At 31.2% G+C, this 25,313-nt stretch overlaps 1 protein-coding gene across 1 annotated transcript in view; it reads right to left on the bottom strand.

Moving 5' to 3' along the window:
- Positions 1–16,729, bottom strand: part of LOC119611700 (b(0,+)-type amino acid transporter 1) — an 84,726-nt gene extending 67,997 nt beyond the window's left edge. The window contains exon 1 of the mRNA XM_037967372.1: positions 16,218–16,729. Coding sequence (XP_037823300.1) covers positions 16,218–16,263 — 46 coding nt within the window. The 5' untranslated portion in view covers positions 16,264–16,729. The remainder of the gene's footprint in view (positions 1–16,217) is intronic.
- Positions 16,730–25,313: the final 8,584 nt, after the last annotated feature.

Genomic DNA, 25,313 nt, shown 5'->3' with positions numbered 1-25,313 from the left:
TTCCTTTTTATAAGAAATTTACAATAAATTTCCTTTTTATAAGAAATTTACAATAAATTTCCTTTTTATAGGAAATTTACAATAAATTTCCTTTTTATAGGAAATTTTGAATTAATTCACTTTTTATAGGAAATTTTGAATAAATTTACTTTTTATAGGAAATTTTGAATAAATGTACTTTTTATAGGAAATTTTGAAAAAATTTACTTTTTATAGGAATTTTGAATAAATTTCCTTTTATATCTATATATTTCTATAGGAAATTTTCAATAAATTTCCTTTCTATAGGAAATTTTCAATAAATTTCCTTTCTATAGGAAATTTTCAATAAATTTCCTTTCTATAGGAAATTTTCAATAAATTTCCTTTCTATAGGAAATTTTCAATAAATTTCCTTTTTATAGGAAATTTTCAATAAATTTACTTTTTATAAGAAATTTTTGATAAATTTTCTTTCTTTAGCAAATTTCCGATAAAATTTGATAGGAATCTTTCTTCCCACTGTTTATCATAATATTGCCTAGAAAATGCAACGTCAGTTGTAAAGATTTTAAAAATTAAGCATTTGCCGTTGAAATCATATACTAAAACTGCAACTAAGCGTTGGAACTGCATACTTATTGTATACATATGTATGTATGTATAAAAATATATCAATACAGACAGTATTGACAATATTGTCATTGCTAAATGACAATTAAGATAACGATAATAATGACGATGATGACTGGGAGACCTTCATTTAAGAATGCGGTAGTAACATAAACCATTACTTACACGAAAACATAAAATGAAAATGAACTATAAAATTTGCAAGTAAAGAAACATTGAAATGAGGGTGACATGAAAATTGGTTGAAAAAAAGAACAACATTTAAAAATAAGACTATAACTAACTTATTTAAAACTAAGACCGTTAGTTGTATATCGTTCAATTTTGAAAACTTTCCTTATTGCCCTCGTAATAAAGCCTATAAAAACATTTGAAAAAATAGGTTAATTTGTATTTAACCTGCCATGTTTTGTAACGATTTGTAATCAAATTAAACAAATTCAATAAACGTATTCGGTATTTTATGACACTAACAAAAAGGTTTAAATAAATAGGGAATTTATTAAAAACTTATCAAAAATAGCAAATTTATTGAAAATTTTCTGCATGTACTTTAATCTTTCCCCACAATTAACTTAATATACCTTCAAATATAACTAATTTTATAATATTTCCATCTGTCTGTTGCCAAAGCTAAGAATCTAATTGATTGATTATAGCCAGCAGCATATTACTTTAGTTTTATCTATGATAATGCTTCTTTCTATCTTGATTACTATTCCCAAAGGATTTACAAAATTTCACTTCAATTCGCCTTTCATTGTTTTTCCTTACTGTCAAATTTATATACAAGTGAGGTTAGGTTTATAAATAGTGTATATGTTTGTCTGTCTATTGCTCTATATACTTTTATATGATTCAATTGACAAGTAAACTTTTAACACAATTTAAATTCGTTACTTTCATCACGTACACACGAATGAAAACTTTTATTAACTCTCTGGCTATACGAATGAAAACAAACAGCTCGTTGTTGCTGTTGACAAATAAGTGACATGAAAACAAAACAAAAAAAAGAAGAAGAAATACTAAAACCAGTTAAAGGCAGTTTTTCTTAAAAAGTACAAATAGATGTCAATATGACCTTTAATTGTCATTTTTATCGCAGAAAGAAGATGTTTTGTTATTAAGTGAATGAGTAAAAGGGAAATGGTATTGATTCAATCTCTTTCAGACATGGTTTATAAAGAAATAAGAATGTCAAAAGTTGTTATTGAAATTTTGTTACAGAGATTCATTTAGAAAACTAAAAAATACAAGCTTTTGTTACATTTTAACCATCTTCGTTATTGCCGTAATATAAACGTGGACCCTACACTTCTATTAACTAAATAACAATAAACTGAAAAATTACTTAATGTCATAGCAGTCCCTTAATATAGTAGCCCTACATGCAAAACATTCATAAGTGTTAAACGATTTTATTTGGCTTCACACAATTTCTAATTTTGTTTTCGATTTATTTTCTATTCTTCTACATATAAAATAAATGAGTTTATATTTAAATATCCATTTATAGAAATATAATAATCATATATTATGATATTTATTATAAATTCCTTTAATAAGAGCATCTTTAACATAATACCATTATTATAGTATTATTAAGAAATTTCTTAACATGAAATTATAGTTCACAAAGAAATCTTTTGAAATGCTAAGTGTGTGTATTATTTCTATATGGTGTGTCTACAAGTACGAGGGTAGTTTGCATAGGATTTTTGTTACCAAAATAAAACCTAAACTGACTAAGTTATCTTCTAAAAGAAACGAGTTGAAATTTAAAATGGGCGTGGCACGTCCCATTATGTTAAATATCTGGAAAATAATATTTACAAAAATATAAAAATGTAAATGGGCGGCAGCAGCATAGTGGGCGTGACACATTTCACAAATTATTTGGGACTGGGATCAGGGCACGTGGCATCTTATAAAGAACAATTAATTGTTTAATATCGATCACACGTTCTCTAAACTTTGCATAATTATAGCTCGATATAGTCGTGATAATTTCCAAACGAAATACATATTTAGGTTAATTAGTTGTGTTATGCCCTCCTACATGGGGAATTTGGTCGAAGGGCCCTATGTAATTTAATGTTCTAAAACTCAGTTTCCTGGGCGTAATTCCTCTTAAGATATTTGGATCTTCGAAGAATGCCTGGCAATGATAATAAAAGGGTACTCTCCGCACGATCTGTTTTCGCCTAAATATGTTCGTCTTATATCGGGCAAATTGAATATATATAAAGTGATTGTTTTAAATTACCTATTAGAACCACCTCTACCCTACTCGTAGACTCTATGGTTTGTGCAGTTCAGAAGTGGTGATTTTATACCAAAGACAAATATCTCTCAGGTCAGCCAAATAAGAAAAGCTTGAAGACCAAACTACTAATCCATAAAGAATGTTGTCTAAATCAACAACAACAGTAATTTCAGAACGTTGGCGAGCAGCAGTTGTCGTACAAAAGCAAGGAAATTGGGTACCATACAAATAGAAGCCGACATACAAGGCCGGAATGAAAGTCAAAGTGCTTGACATGAACATCTGCTGTGTTGTCCATATTTCACGGTGATCTTTTTCAAACACAAGGTGACAACAACTTACCACCGCCCCTTTATATATCTTACACGCAGGTGGCAAATTTTGTACATGGTTCTGCCGGTCCATGTACAAGCACTTTGCCCAAGTACTAGAGCTATCCAATCACTTGCCATAGTAGCCCCGTTGAGGAATGATAGGTATCAAGAGTCAAGCTCAATCAAACCCCTACAAAGGAAAAGGCAATCACTGGTTAAAGCCCTTAGAAGAGGAGGGCCCAACATCAGGTGAAAACACTCTATTAATGCTATGAGGAATGCTTCGGCATTCTCATCATCACCGCAATGCATTCCTTGAAGTCTTAAAGTCGCCCAACCACACTTCATAGATGGCTCTGTTGTTTCGGTAAGAGTACCAGGAAAAACAAATTGGTAGTCCGAAGCACTGATCCATTATCAATTGACAAGACTTATTTCAGTTGCCACAAGGACCTAACAACTCCGCCAACATCTCAACCAACTCGACCGCCGCTCCATCCGACAACTTCTCAAATACAACTCAGAATCTATTTCATTCATCAGATGAAGATATCCGATGGTACATCGTACACCAACGTATACCAAATTTTTGCATTATCAGCTCAAATCCCACATTTTTTATTATTCCACAGTCTTACCCTGTGGTAAGGCTAGCTTCATGGACTCGACAACTGGCCGCCCATAGTACTAGATTATTTGGTGCTCTAGTTCGATCCTAAGTCAAATCATTCTATATGTGAAACTATATTAGTTCAGCTTGTGGAATACCGATATAATTTCAGAATCCAATACCGAAAAATCAAGTATATTCACATTAGTTAAAATGTTCTAGATACACGCACACACTAACTACCAAACATCCTTTCATCACACATATGACTGGAATACATTAACCTCCCCATAGTTGGTACAATGTCAAGGAAAGAGTTACTATTTAATATTAAATTGTCATGTTTGGGACTGAAATAAGTAAATAAATGAGTGTGTATGTATGGATGTGCGTGAGATTTCAGTGTAAATAGACACACATATTAAAAGGACATGACATTTATCTACATACATATATACAACTACTAACTATATACATACATACATATGTATGTATTTAAATTACTGAGTTAAAGTGTTGTTTACAGATGTTTTTCGTTATATAACATGGACATCCTATACATTTGTCAAATTGTTATACTGTAAATATACTGGGAGTGACAGTATACAAGATATAAAGAACAATATTAAATTGTTATGGATTAACTTTAATAGTGGATCAAGTTTTTTAGCAGACAGAGAAGAAAAATTAGTCTAAGGGGACTAGTACATGTCCTGATAGTTTCTGAAACTCTTGAAAATCTAAAGCAGACTCTTTTAGAAGATTAAAAACTTCTAAAAAAGATCAAAAGATTTGAATCCAATCAGATTGATGTCTAAAACTTCAGAATGTTGCCATTCCTTTCGCATGAACTGTAAAATTACATGCCCAAACACTTACACAACTACACACTATAGTCATATACATTTTATATAACTGTATTATACTTACATACATATATGTATTTTTATATATTACATGTACTTGTGTCAAAATGAACATGTACTTTCGTTTGTAAGTATGTGTATATTTTATTATTTAACTAAAGTAGGCTTTTATTAAAATTACTATCATATATTTACTAACAAAACTCCCACACACACACAATTTTGCAGTAAAATACCAGTCTTAAAAGATTTCCTCTTAAGTCATAAATTAATTCACATCTTGTCTTAAGTAGAACAAGAATTGAAAATATTTTTTGGTGTTATAAACATGAAAATTAAATTAAAATTGCCTGTCATGTTTGAGTTAAATGATTGGCGTCGCTAAAGTGGAAAAGGAAATGATTTTTGATTTTAAAATGTAATCGTAAGATTATGTAATTTCAATACATACTCGTAAATTAATGATATGACTTCGTAAGAAACGTAAAGAATTTTAATTCAAAATAGGCAATTGTATAGTATAGACCTTTGAAGCCTACAGTTCAATTTATAGACTATAGTATTAATTTAGCCTTCAGTCTAAGACTAAAGTCCGGAATGTAGACTAGTCTATATATAGTCCAGTGTGAAGACCAGATTTTAGTTTAGACTATAAACTAGACTATAGACTAGACTATAGACTAGACTATAGGCTAGACTATAGACTAGACTAAAGACTAGACTATAGACTAGACTATAGACTAAACTATAGACTAGACTATAGACTAGACTATAGACTATAGACTAGACTATAGACTAGACTATAGACTAGACTATAGACTAGACTATAGACTAGACTATAGACTAGACTATAGACTAGACTATAGACTAGACTATAGACTAGACTATAGACTAGACTATAGACTAGACTATTGACTAGACTATAGACTAGACTATAGACTAGACTATAGACTAGACTATAGACTAGACTATAGACTAGACTATATAGACTAGACTAGACTAGACTATAGACTAGACTATAGACTAGACTATAGACTAGACTATAGACTAGACTATAGACTAGACTATAGACTAGACTATAGACTAGACTATAGACTAGACTATAGACTAGACTATAGACTAGACTATAGACTAGACTATAGACTAGACTATAGACTAGACTATAGACTAGACTATAGACTAGACTATAGACTAGACTATAGACTAGACTATAGACTAGACTATAGACTAGACTATAGACTAGACTATAGACTAGACTATAGACTAGCTATAGACTAGACTATAGACTAGACTATAGACTAGACTATAGACTAGACTATAGACTAGACTATAGACTAGACTATAGACTAGACTATAGACTAGACTATAGACTAGACTATAGACTAGACTATAGACTAGACTATAGACTAGACTATAGACTAGACTATAGACTAGACTATAGACTAGACTATAGACTAGACTATAGACTAGACTATAGACTAGACTATAGACTAGACTATAGACTAGACTATAGACTAGACTATAGACTAGACTATAGACTAGACTATAGACTAGACTATAGACTAGACTATAGACTAGACTATAGACTAGACTATAGACTAGACTATAGACTAGACTATAGACTAGACTATAGACTAGACTATAGACTAGACTATGACTAGACTATAGACTAGACTATAGACTAGACTATAGACTAGACTATAGACTAGACATAGACTAGATCTATAGACTAGACTATAGACTAGACTATAGACTAGACTATAGAAGACTATAGACTAACTATAGACTAGACTATAGACTAGACTATAGACTAGACTATAGACTAGACTATAGACTAGACTATAGACTAGACTATAGACTAGACTATAGACTAGACTATAGACTAGACTAATAGACTAGACTATAGACTAGACTATAGACTAGACTATAGACTACTATAGACTAGGACTATAGACTAGACTATAGACTAGACTATAGACTAGACTATAGACTAGACTATAGACTAGACTATAGACTAGACTTAGACTAGACTATAGACTAGACTATAGACTAGACTATAGACTAGACTATAGACTAGACTATAGACTAGACTATAGACTAGACTATAGATAGACTATAGACTAGACTATAGCTAGACTATAGACTAGACTATAGACTAGACTCATAGACTAGACTATAGACTAGACTATAGACTAGACTATAGACTAGACTATAGACTAGACTATAGACTAGACTATAGACTAGACTATAGACTAGACTATAGACTAGACTATAGACTAGACTATAGACTAGACTATAGACTAGACTATAGACTAGACTATAGACTAGACTATAGACTAGACTATAGACTAGACTATAGACTAGACTATAGACTAGACTATAGACTAGACTATAGACTAGACTATAGACTAGACTATAGACTAGACTATAGACTAGACTATAGACTAGACTATAGACTAGACTATAGACTATATAGACTAGACTATAGACTAGACTATAGACTAGACTATAGACTAGACTATAGACTAGACTATGACTAGACTATAGACTAGACTATAGACTAGACTATAGACTAGACTATAGACTAGACTATAGACTAGACTATAGACTAGACTATAGACTAGACTATAGACTAGACTATAGACTAGACTATAGACTAGACTATAGACTAGACTATAGACTAGACTATAGACTAGACTATAGACTAGACTATAGACTAGACTATAGACTAGACTATAGACTAGACTATAGACTAGACTATAGACTAGACTATAGACTAGACTATAGACTAGACTATAGACTAGACTATAGACTAGACTATAGACTAGACTATAGACTAGACTATAGACTAGACTATAGACTAGACTATAGACTAGACTATAGACTAGACTATAGACTAGACTATAGACTAGACTATAGACTAGACTATAGACTAGACTATAGACTAGACTATAGACTAGACTATAGACTAGACTATAGACTAGACTATAGACTAGGCTATAGACTAGACTATAGACTAGACTATAGACTAGACTATAGACTAGACTATAGACTAGACTATAGACTAGACTATAGACTAGACTATAGACTAGACTATAGACTAGACTATAGACTAGACTATAGACTAGACTATAGACTAGACTATAGACTAGACTATAGACTAGACTATAGACTAGACTATAGACTAGACTATAGACTAGACTATAGACTAGATAAGACTAGACTATAGACCTAGACGATCGACTAGACTATAGACTTAGACATAGACTAGACTATAGACTAGACTATAGACTAACTATAGACTAGACTATAGACTAGACTATAGACTAGACTATAGACTAGACTATAGACTAGACTAGAGACTAGACTAGTAGACTAGACTATAGACTAGACTATAGACTAGACTATAGACTAGACTATAGACTAGACTATAGACTAGACTAGGACTAGACTATAGACTAGACTATAGACTAACTATAGACTAGGACTATAGACTAGACATAGACTAGACTATAGACTAGACTATAGACTAGACTATAGACTAGACTATAGACTAGACTATAGACTAGACTATAGACTAGACTATAGACTAGACTATAGACTAGACTAATAGACTAGACTATAGACTAGACTATAGACTAGACTATAGACTAGACTATAGACTAGACTATAGACTAGACTATAGACTAGACTATAGACTAGACTATAGACTAGACTATAGACGAGACTATAGACTAGACTATAGACTAGACTATAGACTAGACTATAGACTAGACTATAGACTAGACTATAGACTAGACTATAGACTAGACTATAGACTAGACTATAGACTAGACTATAGACTAGACTATAGACTAGACTATAGACTAGACTATAGACTAGACTATAGACTAGACTATAGACTAGACTATAGACTAGACTATAGACTAGACTATAGACTAGACTATAGACTAGACTATAGACTAGACTATAGACTAGACTATAGACTAGACTATAGACTAGACTATAGACTAGACTATAGACTAGACTATAGACTAGACTATAGACTAGACTATAGACTAGACTATAGACTAGACTATAGACTAGACTATAGACTAGACTATAGACTAGACTATAGACTAGACTATAGACTAGACTATAGACTAGACTATAGACTAGACTATAGACTAGACTATAGACTAGACTATAGACTAGACTATAGACTAGACTATAGACTAGACTATAGACTAGACTATAGACTAGACTATAGACTAGACTATAGACTAGACTATAGACTAGACTATAGACTAGACTATAGACTAGACTATAGACTAGACTATAGACTAGACTATAGACTAGACTATAGACTAGACTATAGACTAGACTATAGACTAGACTATAGACTAGACTATAGACTAGACTATAGACTAGACTATAGACTAGACTATAGACTAGACTATAGACTAGACTATAGACTAGACTATAGACTAGACTATAGACTAGACTATAGACTAGACTATAGACTAGACTATAGACTAGACTATAGACTAGACTATAGACTAGACTATAGACTAGACTAGACTAGACTATAGACTAGACTAGACTAGACTATAGACTAGACTATAGACTAGACTATAGACTAGACTATAGACTAGATATAGACTAGACTATAGATAGACTATAGACTAGACTATAGACTAGACTATAGACTAGACTATAGACTAGACTATAGACTAGACTATAGACTAGACTATAGACTAGACTATAGACTAGACTATAGACTAGACTATAGACTAGACTATAGACTAGACTATAGACTAGACTATAGACTAGACTATAGACTAGACTATAGACTAGACTATAGACTAGATATAGACTAGACTATAGACTAGACTATAGACTAGACTATAGACTAGACTATAGACTAGACTATAGACTAGACTATAGACTAGACTATAGACTAGACTATAGACTAGACTATAGACTAGACTATAGACTAGACTATAGACTAGACTATAGACTAGACTATAGACTAGACTATAGACTAGACTATAGACTAGACTATAGACTAGACTATAGACTAGACTATAGACTAGACTATAGACTAGACTATAGACTAGACTATAGACTAGACTATAGACTAGACTATAGACTAGACTATAGACTAGACTATAGACTAGACTATAGACTAGACTATAGACTAGACTATAGACTAGACTATAGACTAGACTATAGACTAGACTATAGACTAGACTATAGACTAGACTATAGACTAGACTATAGACTAGACTATAGACTAGACTATAGACTAGACTATAGACTAGACTATAGACTAGACTATAGACTAGACTATAGACTAGACTATAGACTAGACTATAGACTAGACTATAGACTAGACTATAGACTAGACTATAGACTAGACTATAGACTGACTATAGACTAGACTATAGACTAGACTATAGACTAGACTATAGACTAGACTATAGACTAGACTATAGACTAGACTATAGACTAGACTATAGACTAGACTATAGACTAGACTATAGACTAGACTATAGACTAGACTATAGACTAGACTATAGACTAGACTATAGACTAGACTATAGACTAGACTATAGACTAGACTATAGACTAGACTATAGACTAGACTATAGACTAGACTATAGACTAGACTATAGACTAGACTATAGACTAGACTATAGACTAGACTATAGACTAGACTATAGACCTAGACTATAGACTAGACTATAGACTAGACTATAGACTAGACTATAGACTAGACTATAGACTAGACTATAGACTAGACTATAGACTAGACTATAGACTAGACTATAGACTAGACTATAGACTAGACTATAGACTAGACTATAGACAATACTATCTAGTCCAAATCATACACTCAAATGAAGTTTTATACAGACTAGACTATAGACCAGACTAGTTAGTTAGTTAGTTTGAAAGGAGGATGTATATACATCAAATCCGAAGAAACACACCTAGGCCTCTATCGGGCCTGTTGTGCGTACCTTAACCAGTGCCTCAGGTGGGAATCGAACCCACCACCTCTGGTCTACCAGACTAGAACACTAACCTACCGGAGGCCAGACCAGACTATATAGTAAACTATAAACTAAATTAGACTGTAGTCTAGATCAGAGATTAAAATGAAGTATTGTCCAGACTATAGACTAGAAACTAGACTACAACCCAGAGTAAATAATAGCCTATAGTCCAGACCATAGGTTAAAATGAAGTACAAGCTATAGACTAAACTATAGACTAGATTATCGGCTAGACTATAGACTAGACTATTTCTAACTATTTCTAACCAGATTCAATTAAAATGCTTTCGATCTAAAGAAAACATAAATAAAAATCCTCACGCAATAATATACTTATTAAAATTTATTTTGGTACTTGTTTCAAATATTATTTTTATTTTTTAATTATTACCATAAATTAAATTCTTAATAATACGTTGAAACCCCAAAAATATCACAAAATCTTAACCCTTTACAACACCTCAACTCATACCAACCAAGCACTTTAAAGAATCCACAAACGTGTTAGCATGGGATTTTTCTCAAGGATTTTGAAGGTTATAGACTTCAATGTCGTTAGTATGGCCCATTGGCTTTAAAAAAAAGTAAAAAGCCTTAAAGGTTGTTTTTGTAAAGCCAACTTTAAACATACAAAATCAAATTCCACCCCTGTTACCCTGTTAAACAGAAAACTAGGACAAAAATAGTCTACTTTTGGCACTAACACACAACTACCAATGAACTTAAATAAAGAGGGCTCGTCTTTTTTACTTAGAAATAAGAAAAACGAAAAAAAAAACACCAACAAAAATAACAATATAAAAGTAAACGAAACAACAGCTGTTTTGTTTATTTATACGATGAACCCCAACCAAACCAACATAAAGCGGTGAAAGTCGTCTATAAAAAGTTTATCATCATGGGGCCATAGTACCCTACTTATACACCAACAAAAAAGCATTTTGGTAACAATGTGCGATTGGACGTATGTTATTACATATACATGCTTGTTAAATATTTATCATACTACTACAACCAGTCAGTCAGTCATCTTTACATATCGATAGTTAATACAATTTATGTTGGAAAATCTCTTCTAAAAATGAGTATAACCCACGCAATATATGTAGTTCCTAATTTCTTAAAGAATTTATTCGGCTTTTACGAGAGCATAAATGCTCCCATTTAATTTGCCGATACTTTTTCTCTTTTTATTCCTTTATGTCCTCTTTGCACATGCTCCGTTAGAAAAAGAGACGTAAGAAATAACGGTTTTTGTTATTACGATTGTGAGTTGTTTTACGAGTTCTTATTAAACCGAAAAGGTAAAAACAACGTGTATTTAGCAGTGATGACAAAATTGAGGAAATGGTTCATTTTTAAATATGTGAAGACCTAAAAAGTACGGGTACAATCCCGTTAAGGTACTAAAGCTAAATCTTTTTAATTTTGGTCAAGACTTTGGCTCCGTCTATAAACCTTGCAATATTCTTAACAATTCAGAAAATATAGTTAAACCAGACCACTGTCATTTCCAATAGTCCATGTTCAAACTATAGCAATATATTTAGTACAGATTATAGTTAAGTCAATAGTCCAGTTTATAGACCAGAATATAGTCAAGTCTATAATCCAGACTATAATCAAGTCTATAGCCCAGGCCTATAGTCTAGACTATAGTCATTTCTATAGTCCAAACTATAATCAAGTCTATAGTCCAAACTATAGTCAAGCCTATAGTCCAGACTATAGTCAAGTCTGTAGCAAGATTATAGTCTACTGTCTAGACTATAGTCAAGTCTATACTATAGTCAAGTCTAGATTCCAAACTATAGTAAAGTCTAGAGTCCAAACTATAATTAAGTCTATAGTCCAAAGTACAGTCAAGACTATAGACTATAGTCAAGTCTAGCCAGATCTATAGAGTATACAAGGTCTAGTCTATAGTCAAGACTATAGTCTAGACTATAGTCAAGTCTATGGTATAGACTATAATCAAGTCTATAGCCCAAACTACAATCAAGTCTAGCCAGATCAATAGTCTGGTCTTTAGTACAGCTTATAGACTAGTCTATATACCAGACTTTAGTTAAGTCTATAATCCAGACCATAGTCAAGTCTAAAGTCCAGACTGCAGTCAATTCTAAAGTCCTGAATATTGTTATGTCTAAAGTTCAACCTATAGTTAAGTCTATAAAACAAACTGTAGGTAAATTTGTAGTTCAGATACTAGGCAAGTCTACAGTCCAAACTCTAGGTGAGTCTATATTTCAGACTATTGACAAATCTTCAGATTCAGACCACAATATAGTCTCTTCTCCTGACTTTAGTAAAATATAGATAAGTAAAATATAGACTGGTCTATTGTCTGTAGTATTACATACTAGCCTATAGTCTACCTACTATAATCATGTTTAAAATGTAAACTTGAGTCAAATTAGGTGCCCCTAATCTTGATTCATAGTTGGTACATTTTATCATCCCATTTGGTACAAATTTCATATCTGTCATTTCGCATAACTGTTATTTGGTTTTGTTTAAAATTTATCTAACAAATGTACTTGACATGCCGCCGCTGTTTGTTTTTATCTAATTTGTTGGGGGGAACTAGTGCAGGAATTTTCGAATTATATTCTTTCTTTTATGGGTAATGATGGTATTTATCTAAAGATGTACACACACATTTTCCAATTTTTCACATGTTTTCTTTTTTTGTAATTTTTTTCTTTTTGGTGTTTTTGTTTTGAACATTTTCATTTTTCTTAAAAATTTCCACGAAATGTCTAAGAAATTATGATGAAATATTTCGTCATACTTCGATTGTTGATATTTAATATTTTTACTTGAACTTTAAAAATTTTGGCGGTTCTGTGTTTTGTTTATACAGTACGTATGGATGTATGATGAATCTCATATATGGGGGTAAATATTTGTATGTATGTATGTAAGTTTGTATTGATACAGTGTGACAAATAAAATGCCCAACACCACGTACAGTATTGTTTGAAACCTATGCAACATTCTCTTACGGTGTAATCAAAGTGATTTTAATTAATGTTTAAAAATAATGAGTCGAAATCTGGAGATAAAATAAATGATTTTCTTAATGATACATTATATTGCTGATCGATTTTTATAGATTCATATTAAACTTGCTAATAATGTTCACAAGTCAATTATGAATATTGAAGCTACTTTTTGAAAAGAAAAGAACGGGGACTACGATCAAAAACAGTTTAACCATAGCTGGACTTTTGTGTACTTTGGATCTAACGGAAATCATGGATCGATTTTTAATAAGTTTGTCGTTTTTTATATTTCCGACTTTCTGAAATCTAGAAGTAGGGTACTTTTCAATTGTCTAAACTATCGCATAGTTTATAGTCTGTACTATGAAATAGTTTGGACTACAGTTCAGAACATATTCTACTCTTTAGTCCAGACTATAGTGAAATCCACAGTACGGACTTTAGTCTCCCCTATAGTCCACAACATATTCTAATCTCCAGTACAGAATATACCGAAGTCTTAGTTTTGACTATAGTCAAGTCCACAAGCCAGATAATAGTCAAAGCTATAGTCCAGAACATATTCTAATCTATAGTCAACATATACTAATCTATAGTCCAGACTATAATAATGTACATAGTCCATATAATAATCAACTCTATAGTCCAGATTACAGAGAAGACTATAGTCCAGAATATACCGAAGTCTATAGTCCAGAATATAGTGAAATCTATAGTCCAGACTAAAGTCACATCTGTAGTCCAGAACATATGCTAATTTATAGTTCGAACTATAGTCAAATCTATAGTCCAGAACATATGCTAAACTATAGTCCAGAATATAGTGAAGTCGTAGTCCAGACTATAGTCAAATCTATAGTCCAGAACATATGCTAATATATAATACAGACTATAGTCATATACACAGTTCAGAGTAGTCAACGCTATAGTCCAGATTATAGTGAAGACTATAGTCCATAATATAGTAAAGTCAATAGTGAAATCTATAGTCCAGAATATACTAAAGTCGTAGTCTAGAATATAGTGAAGTCGTAGTCCAGTCTATGGTCAAGTCCACAATCCAGAACATATTCTAATCTATAGTCAAGACTATTGTGAAGTCTAAAGTCTAGAATATAGTTAAGTCTTAGTCCAGACTATAGTCATGTACATAGTCCAGGTAATAGTCAACTCTATAGTCCAGACTATAGTGAAATCTCAAATTAGTTATGGAGGCTAGGTATAATAATGAACCGATTCTAATAGGCTTCGTTGCATATGCAAAGGGTTTTCATGGACAGCCCAGACAATCGGACATAGCTTAAAGTAATTTCGAACAAGTGAAGGACCAATATAAAATCACTATAGTGGTGCAGGGTATAAATATTTATAAAACACTTTCTTATGCGTAGTCCACAATCCAGAACATATTCTAATCTATAGTCAAGACTATTGTGAAGTCTAAAGTCTAGAATATAGTTAAGTCTTAGTCCAGACTATAGTCAAATCCATAGTCCAGATGCTAATCTATAGTCCAGACTATAGTCATGTACATAGTCCAGGTAATAGTCAACTCTATAGTCCAGACTATAGTGAAATCTCAGATTAGTTATGGAGGCTAGGTATAATAATGAACCGTTTCTAATAGGCTTCGTTGCGTATGCAAAAGATTTTCATGGACAGCCCAGACAATCGGACATAGCTTAAAGTAATTTCGAACAAGTGAAGGACCAATATAAAATCACTATAGTGGTGCAGGGTATAAATATTTATAAAACATTTTCTTATGCGAAAATTGGTTTTGATCTTATCTATTTTGTATCAATATAATAGACGTCACACTATATTAAAACAAACACTCCCGAGTTCGTAAACAAACCCCAAAAAGGGAGTGGGAAGGAGACACACATTCACACTCACACTCACATGGTTTTAAACATTATACATGCAACTATTAAACACTTGTAACGGTAGATGACGAAATTTGTATATAAGTATGAACGGATGTGTATATATGTACTTCTATATAAATTTATTTATGTGTAATTTAATATGTATACAATTATTAATTTGAAAAAGAAAAAAAAAAACGTTTTATTTGAATTATTTACCAACAGTTGTCTGAATACACAATGTGTTTATTTTACCATATTAATTTTGTATTATTTATTTATTATATTATATTTAATATTTGTTTATTTTTTAATTATAACATAAATTTTGTTAAATATTTTTATTAATTTATTAAATTCACAAATAAATTTTTAAATTGAAAAGAACATTAACACATTAACCAAAAAAAAAAATGTATCTGTTAATCCGCACCCATATTTCAACAGATTTTTTTTTCACAGGCACTTTATTTAATTACAAAAAAAACTTTAATATTTAAAAGTTTATCATATATTAATTATAACTATTTTTTTGTATGAAATTTTAAAAACTTTTTAATTATTTATTTATTAATTTTTTTTTAATAATTTTTTTCTTTTATCTAAACAGTTTTTTCTCCACTTACCATTACTAAAAATATTTGTTGTGTTTGGAAGGACATGCTGATACATGACTTGCTACAGTACAGCAATCTACTCACTATCATGTCACTTTAACCACTACAAGAGAATGAAACTTGGAGAGCCTTGCTCTGCGTATTTATAATAAAAATTTTCTAAATTCCCGAAATAAATTCCCAAACAAAACTATAATATGTGTTAACGTTAGAAATCGTTTGTGGTTGGATTTTATTTTACTCTCTTAAAAGGTTTGCTTTTTTTTGGGGAAGGGGGCTTTAAGAGAGTGTGGGTGCTGAGATTTAAATAAAACTGTTTTTTTTTCTGTTAAGTTTGTCAATTTCCCACTATTTTCTATCTACATACATTATATAGAAAATTTTACACTTGAATTAACCGGTAATGAATCTATTCTTTGTTTTTTTGCCTTAAATATATAATTGTGATACTTTTGTCTACTTTTACACGACGTCTCACCCCGTTATTTAGTGACATAGGTTTTGTGTTTTTTACCCGGTATTTTATTTTTTGCAGTTTTCGTATAATTGTTTTTTAAATACTTGTTTAGCGTAGCACTTGATGCGTTGCAAGTTTATTGCAAACTGGCAATAAAGTTATAATTATGTGACAAAAAAGTGTTAATAACTTATTACAGTTTTTATTACGATACGATAGGTATGTATGGAATAGGCACCCTATAGGAGAAAATATTGGTAAACTTGATAGATCACAAAGAGCAGCTCGGAATAAGCTAGAGAATATGGAATATAATAGTCTGGACTACAAATAGTCTCTAGTATGGACTAGAGAATAGTCTATAGTTTGGACTATAGAGTCTATAGTCTGGACTATAGAATAGGCTATAGTCTGGACTATAGAATAGGCTATAGTCTGGACTATAGAATAGCCTCTAGTCTGGACTAAATAATAGTCTATATTTTGGACTAGAGAATAGTCTATAGTTTGGACTATAGAATAGTCTATAGTCTGGACTATAGAATAGTCTATAGTCTGGACTATAGAATAGTCTTTAGTCTAAACTATAGAATAGTCTCTAGTCTGGACTATAGAATAGGCTATAGTCTGGACTATAGAATAGCCTCTAGTCTGGACTAGAGAATAGCCTCTAGTCTGGACTAGAGAATAGTCTATAGATTGGACTAGAGAATAGTCTATAATTTGGACTATAGAATAGTCTGGACTATAGAATAGTCTTTAGTCTAAACTATAGAATAGTCTCTAGTCTGGACTATAGAATAGTCTCTAGTCTGGACTATAGAATAGTCTCTAGTCTGGACTATAGAATAGTCTATAGTCTGGACTAGAGAATAGTCTTTAGTCTGGACTATAGAATAGTCTATAGTCTGGACTAGAGAATAGCCTATAGTCTGGACTAGAGAATAGTCTATAGTTTGGACTAGAGAATAGTCTATAGTCTGGACTATCGAATAGTCTATAGTCTGGACTATAAAATAGTCTATAGTCTGGACTATAGAATAGTCTATAGTCTGGACTATAGAATAGTCTATAGTCTGGAATATAAAATAGTCTATATTCTGGACTATAGAATAGTCTATAGTCTGGACTATCGAATAGTCTATAGCCTGGACTATAGAATAGTCTATAGTCTGGACTATCAAATAGTCTATATTCTGGACTATAGAATAGTCTATAGTCTGGACTATCGAATAGTCTATAGTCTGGACTATCGAATAGTCTATAGTCTGGACTATCGAATAGTCTATAGCCTGGACTATAGAATAGTCTATAGTCTGGACTATCAAATAGTCTATAGTCTGGACTATCGAATAGTCTATAGTCTGGACTATCGAATAGTCTATAGTCTGGACTATCGAATAGTCAATAGTCTGGACTATAGAATAGTCTATAGTCTGGACTATAGAATAGTCTATAGTCTGGACTATAGAATAGTCTATAGTCTGGACTATAGAATAGTCTATAGTCTGGACTATAGAATAGTCTATAGTCTGGACTATAGAATAGTCTATAGTCTGGACTATAGAATAGTCTATAGTCTGGACTATAGAATAGTCTATAGTCTGGACTATAGAATAGTCTATAGTCTGGACTATAGAATAGTCTATAGTCTGGACTATAGAATAGTCTATAGTCTGGACTATAGAATAGTCTATAGTCTGGACTATAGAATAGTCTATAGTCTGGACTATAGAATAGTCTATAGTCTGGACTATAGAATAGTCTATAGTCTGGACTATAGAATAGTCTATAGTCTGGACTATAGAATAGTCTATTGTGTGGACCATAGAATAGTCTATAGTGTGGACTATAGAATAGGCTATAGTGTGAACTATAGAATAGGCTATAGTGTGGACTATAGAATAGGCTATAGTGTGGACTATAGAATATAGTCTATAGTGTGGACTATAGAATAATCTATAGTGTGGACTATAGAATAATCTATAGTGTGGACTATAGAATAGTCTATAATGTTGACTATAGAATAGTCTATAGTGTGGACTATAGAATAGTCTACAGTGTGGACTATAGAATAGTCTATAGTGTGGACTAAAGAATAGTCTATAGTGTGGACTATAGAATAGTCTATAGTGTGGACTATAGAATAGTCTATAGTGTGGACTATAGAATAGTCTATGGTGTGGACTATAGAATAGTCTATATTGTCCATAGTCTGCACTATGGACTATTCTATAGTCTGGACTATTGCATAGTCTATAGTCTGGATTATAGAATAGTCTATAGTCTGGACTATAGAATAGTCTATAGTCTGGACTATAGAATAGTCTATAGTCTGGACTATAGAATAGTCTATAGTCTGGACTATAGAATAGTCTATAGTCTGGACTATAGAATAGTCTATAGTCTGGATTATAGAATAGTCTATAGTCTGGACTATAGAATAGTCTATAGTCTGGACTATAGAATAGTCTATAGTCTGGACTATAGAATAGTCTATAGTCTGGACTATAGAATAGTCTATAGTCTGGACTATAGAATAGTCTATAGTCTGGACTATAGAATAGTCTATAGTCTGGACTATAGAATAGTCTATAGTCTGGACTATAGAATAGTCTATAGTCTGGACTATAGAATAGTCTATAGTCTGGACTATAGAATAGTCCGATTAAGTTGTGAAGAACAGTCTATAATCTGGAGTATAGAATAGTCTATAGTCTGGACTGTAAAATTGTCGATAGTCTGGACTGTAAAATTGTCGATAGTCTGGACTATATAATAGTCCATAGTCTGAACTATAGAAAAACATTTAATCAGGATTATAGAATTGTCTATAGTCTGAACTAAGGAACAATAGTCTATTATCCTGACTATAGAATAGTTTATAGTCTGGAATACGGAATCGTATATATAGTCTATAGTCGGAACTAATGAATGCCCCAAAGTCTGGTGTATAGAAGTCAGTAGTCTATAGTCTAGACATAAAAGAGTTAGCTTCCGCTACATACATAATCGGCATAAATCAAAGACAGATACAAAATATTAGGGTCTCAAATAATCGTTGTGGTTTTATAATAATTATTTTAATATCTATACTTTACTACTAAATATTGAAAAATTATTTTGTGGTTGACAAAAAAGAAACGTGCGATTTAGCACAATTCAATCTTAACATATAAAATGGGTATATATGTAAATATTTGATCTAAAACAAACAAACGTAATATTATAAACATTTGTATGTATGTATGTACAAATATCTGTATGTCGTTTTAACACATTTGTGTGATGTACGTACTTTTTTTTTTTTGCAAATTAATATTTTTTTGTATTTATTAAATAAACAAATACAATCTGGAATTCAATATTATTAAATGTCGCATAATACCGAATTTATGTACACATATTGGTTGATCATTTAAATTATTATAAACAAATTTTATCATATGACATTTTTTTGAATTTAGTATATTTTGCAAAATCTACAAAAATTCATTGTATTAAGGTTTTTTAAAGTTTCAAATGCAAACGTAAACTAAAATTATAAATAGTTGGTTTAAAATGTGTTTTGGTTACTACTAGGTAATTTTTTGGAGTTAATAGTTAAAAGCGATTACATAATACATTTCATTAATCCCAGCAAAAACATAATCATGACTTGTAAGTACCCAACAGCTTACTTAAAAGAAGTGTAGTAATGACTTACAGATAATATTATATGTAAGAATGTACTCACTTTATAGCCCCGACAAATGAATACTGTTTTTTTTTTTTTTTTGTAAAAAAGTAATAGTAGTTGTAGGCTATCTTTTTTCTCAAAAACAAAACTACTTACTTAACTCTTTATTAGCAAACGATCGCATTAAATGCTAAATAATAAGTATTAGACTTCAATATCATCATTGTGATAAAATAATGACAAAGTAAGGCATTTAGCATTTAACCCCCCTAACTTTTCAAAGTAAGTTTTTGCTGGACTAAGTTCAAATCAAACATCAAAGCCACAGTTCTCATAAATTTTCAAAAACTATACCAAATATACCAATTTTTAACCCCGAAACATTCGAACTTCCTTCAAAAATTCCGTCTATCTGCCGTGACACCAATCTTCTGTCCAAATTTCAATTTTATAACTTCAACCGCTTGGGCTGTGCGATGAAGAATCAGTAAATATTGACTTTCTACTCTATTGAATAGTATTAGACTAGAGTCCGGGCTAGTTTACTTACTCTCTGGGCTAGTTCGGTTACTAGTTTATTAATTAGTCTAAGGACTAGAGTATTTACTAGTTTATTGCCTAGTCTGTGGACCAGTCTATGAACCAGTACTTTGGCCAGGCTCTGAATTGGTCTATTGACAAACGTAAGAACTAATTTATTGAAAAATATATTAAAAAAAAAAAAAAACAATGAATAAATCTATTAACTAATCATTTGCTTAGTCTATTCTGCTATTTTAATGACTAGTTTATTATAGTTTATAATAATTGGCTAGAATTATTCTATTGACAACTCTTTCACTATTCTCTGGACTAATATTTTGAATACCCTATCGGCTATTTTAATGACAACTTTATTGATTAGTATATATTGATAGTATATACTAGTATATATACTAGTCTCTGAACTAGTCTGTTGACAAGTCTATAAGCTAGTTTTTGGAAAAGTCTATTCAATAGTCTATTGACTGATTGGTGAATTAGCCTATGGACTAGCATATGAACTTGACTATGAACTAATCTTTTAAATAAGTAAGAAGTAAGAGTTATATTCGGCGTGGTCATATATATATATATATATATATATATATGGACTTTAATCATTAGATTAATAAGAACGTCACCGTGATTTTCGGATTAGGGACTTAAATGTGGAATTGGGTCAATTATGGACAAAGTTCTCTATAATTTAAAGTATTTTTTTAATTCTACCATAATTCTATCATAATGATAACTTTTGGAATGATGTATTAGCTATAAACTGATTTTCTGTAAGAGGGTTATATTGGCGTTTAGGTTCCTAAAAATGTTTTTTTCGTCGACATCGACATTTGAAAGCCATTTATGTGCGTTTAAGTCATTTTCTGAAGAAGATTTCATTTACATATTTACATGTTTACATTACATATTTTCGTTCCAACAAAAATTGTTTTATTATGGTATTATTAAGTACGTAGAAAACGTTAAAATCTATTATTGAAGGGGGCAGGGTCAATTATGGCCTATAGAGATTTCGATTGATATCGAGCCCTTTTTGCAAAATGGACGTAAGCGAGATAAATTTTCGTTCAATTGCGTGTTTAATTTTATGTATATATATTCAATATTTTAGAAAATTCAAAAAGTTCCAGTCGAAGAACGAAAAAGTACCAAAAAGTCCCCTTTTATATGTTATCACTTAATCCGGGCTGCACATTCCTAATTTCATGTTTCTAGGTTCAATATTATAAAAAATTCAAAAAGTACCAGTCGAAGAACGAAAAAGTACCAAAAAGTCCCCTTTTATATGTTATCACTTAATCCGGGCTGTACATTCCCAATTTCATGTTTCTAGGTTCAATATTATAAAAAATTCAAAAAGTACCAGTCGAAGAACGAAAAAGTACCAAAAAGTCCCCTTTTATATGTTATCATTTAATCCGGGCTGTACATTCTTAATTTCATGTTTCTAGGTTCAATATTATAAAAAATTCAAAAAGTACCAGTCGAAGAACGAAAGAGTACTAAAACGTCCCTTTTTATAGATTGTAATTTACTCCGGGCTCTACATATTTATTTTTATGTTTAATTTTATGGAAAACTCAGTACCAGTATCAGTACCAGAAAAGTACCAGTCGAAGTACGATAAAGTTCCCCTTTTATAGATTCTCATTTACTCCTGGCTCTAAGTGCTTAATTTCATGTTTCGAGGTTCAAATTTTGTAGCAAGCTCAAAAAGTACCAGTCGAAGTACCATAAAGTACCAATAAGTCACATTTTACAGATTCTCATTTACTCCGGACTCTACTCGCTTAATTTCATGTTTCTAGGTTAAATTTTATAGAAAACCCAAAAAGTAACTTTGTAGACGAAAAAATTCCAAAAAGTCCCTTAATTATTAATTTCATGTTTCGATTTCAATATCATAGAAAACTCAAAAAGTACCAGTTGGAGAATGAAAAAGTACGAAAAAATATCACTTGGTACCAGTGTTCAAAATAACACCCCATTAGCATATTTAGTGTTTCTTGAATAAAATCAAATTACCGTTTTTACCCCTTTTGTACTTTTTTCCTCCCCATTGACGAAATAAAAATTCTGTTCCAAAAAGTTGCAACATCGAATTTTGATCCCGTTATTATGTATTCATATGTATAAGTTAATAAACCAAAAACAATGTTTTATAAAAAAATACCAAAAATAGGTACAATTTTCACCCCTTAAACGTCCGAATATCCAAAAAGTACAAAATTCATATTTTTATTTGTTCGTCATGTTATGAAGGATTCAAAAACATTTTTTGAATGTTCTCTGGTTTAAAAGATAAATGGTAGGGTTCTATAAATCGTGACTTTTTGTCGAAAAGTCGAAGTCGACTATTTTGTTCCAAAAAAGTCGATAACTCGACTATCGTCTGTGAAAAAGTCGAAAAGTCGAATTTGTTAATAAAAATCGAAAAGTCTGAAAGTCGAAAAAATCGAAAAAAGGGGAAATGTCGAAAAAAGTCGGAAAAGAAAAATTGTAGAAAAAAGTCAAAAATAGTCGAAAATTTTAAAAAAGTGGAAAAAAAGTCAAAAACTCTAAAATAGTCGGAAAACCCCGAAAAAAGTCGAAAATAGTCAAAAAGTCGAAAAAAGTCGAAAAGTCGACTATTTATAAAATACTTATAGTCGAAAAGTCTAAAAGTCGACTTTTAATTAAATGAAAAAAGTCGAAAAGTCGATTTTTCGAAAAGTCGACTTTTAACTAAATGAAAAAAGTCAAAAAGTCGACTTTTCGTTTCAACTATAGAAACAAAGTATAACAAGTAGTCCGACTCTTTGACAGGAGTACCTAACTCTAAGCATGTGTTAGTGAAAAAGTACCCTGCAGTCAGACTGGGTCCATATATCTTTTTGTCAACAGTACTAGTTCAAATGTCTTTAATCTTTCATTTCTCTGTCAATATAAAAACAAGTAAGAAAGTATTGTCGGGCGTGGTCGACCATATGATACCCTACACCAGTTATGAATATTAAATGTGATTTATTTTTCATAATAAAGCATTTATCTTCAATATTCCCTTGTTCCGATACATTTAAGCAATTTATGGATGAAAAACTAATTTTCTGAAAGAGGCCGATAAAATTTTGTGAATATATTTATATTTACATAATGTTTTATTGTGCTGAATTTCATCGCAATATTTGTCTTTATAAGCTAATTTGGGACATTCAAGTAATTTTCTGAAGGGGCTTTGTATGGAAGCTAGGGTCGAATGTGACCCGATCTTTATGAAATTTGGCAGGGTCATCAAGACTTCTATAAAACTTAGTTGTGCCGTATTTTATCGATATATCTGTATATTTAACATAATTATGAGCTCAGAAGCCCTTTTCGGGGGGTTCTGTTCTATGGGGGCTAGGTGAAATAATTGACCGATTTTAACCATTTTCAATAGGCGTGCGTGCCAAATTTCATCCAATTATCTTGAAAATTGCAACCTGTACGTTGCGCACAAGGTTTACATGGACAGCCAGCCAGCCTGACGGACGGACGGACATAGCTTAATCGACTCAGAAAACGATTCTAAGCCGATTGGTATACTTTAAGGTCTAGGACGAATATTTTTGTATGTTACAAACATCAGCACAAATCCAATATACCCTCCCCACTAAAGTGGTGTAGGGTATAAATACAGAGACCAAAGATGTGGTGTATATCTAGTGGCATTGTCAACAAACATGTCAATATTCCTCATACATGGGAGTAGTTAATTATATCGACTAATTAATTGACGATTTCATTAGCATTAAATTGAAAAAAATTATAATTATTTTTTTTTCATTAGCATTATTTTGTCTAATGGTAATGGTTTTTAATGAAACGATTTCATTAGTAATTATTTAAAAATAAATTTTCATTACCATTATTCAATGGATTTTAAAAATTTTCGAACATTAGTTCGAATTTCGAAATTAATTTCGAATATCCGAACATTATAATGTATTGTCAGTAGGTGAAATCATGTATGCCAAATTTCAGCACATTCGGACTAGAAGAACTAGTTTTAACAGCTTTAAAATTTTTTCGAACACGAGTTCGAATTTTCGAAATTTTTTTTTAGGTTTTATGACACAGAGATTAATTTAAAAACATAAAAAAATTTTCGACAATAACTTCGAATTTTCGAACTTAATTTCGAATATTCGAACATATTATTGTATTGTCATCAGATGTACTTATGACTGCAAAATTTCAGCCAATTTGGGCTACGGGAACTGGTTTTAAAAGCTTTCAATCTCGAATCTTCGAAAAATTTTCCTTAATATATTTTTCGACAATTATAAATACTAATTAAATTCGTTTTTGAAAATTCATTATCAAATTCATTACCATTATCAAAAAAAGTTATAATGAAAAAAATATAATTTTCATTAAATGGTACTTAAAATATTTTTCATTACAATTT

The sequence above is a fragment of the Lucilia sericata genome, unplaced genomic scaffold, assembly GCF_015586225.1.
Source record: "Lucilia sericata isolate MDLA Ls3-8-SP2 unplaced genomic scaffold, ASM1558622v1 Contig001513F_arrow, whole genome shotgun sequence".
Taxonomy (NCBI): Eukaryota; Metazoa; Arthropoda; class Insecta; order Diptera; family Calliphoridae; genus Lucilia; species Lucilia sericata.
Note: the sequence above shows the minus strand (reverse complement) of the source record. Positions and strands in the feature narration are given on the sequence as shown.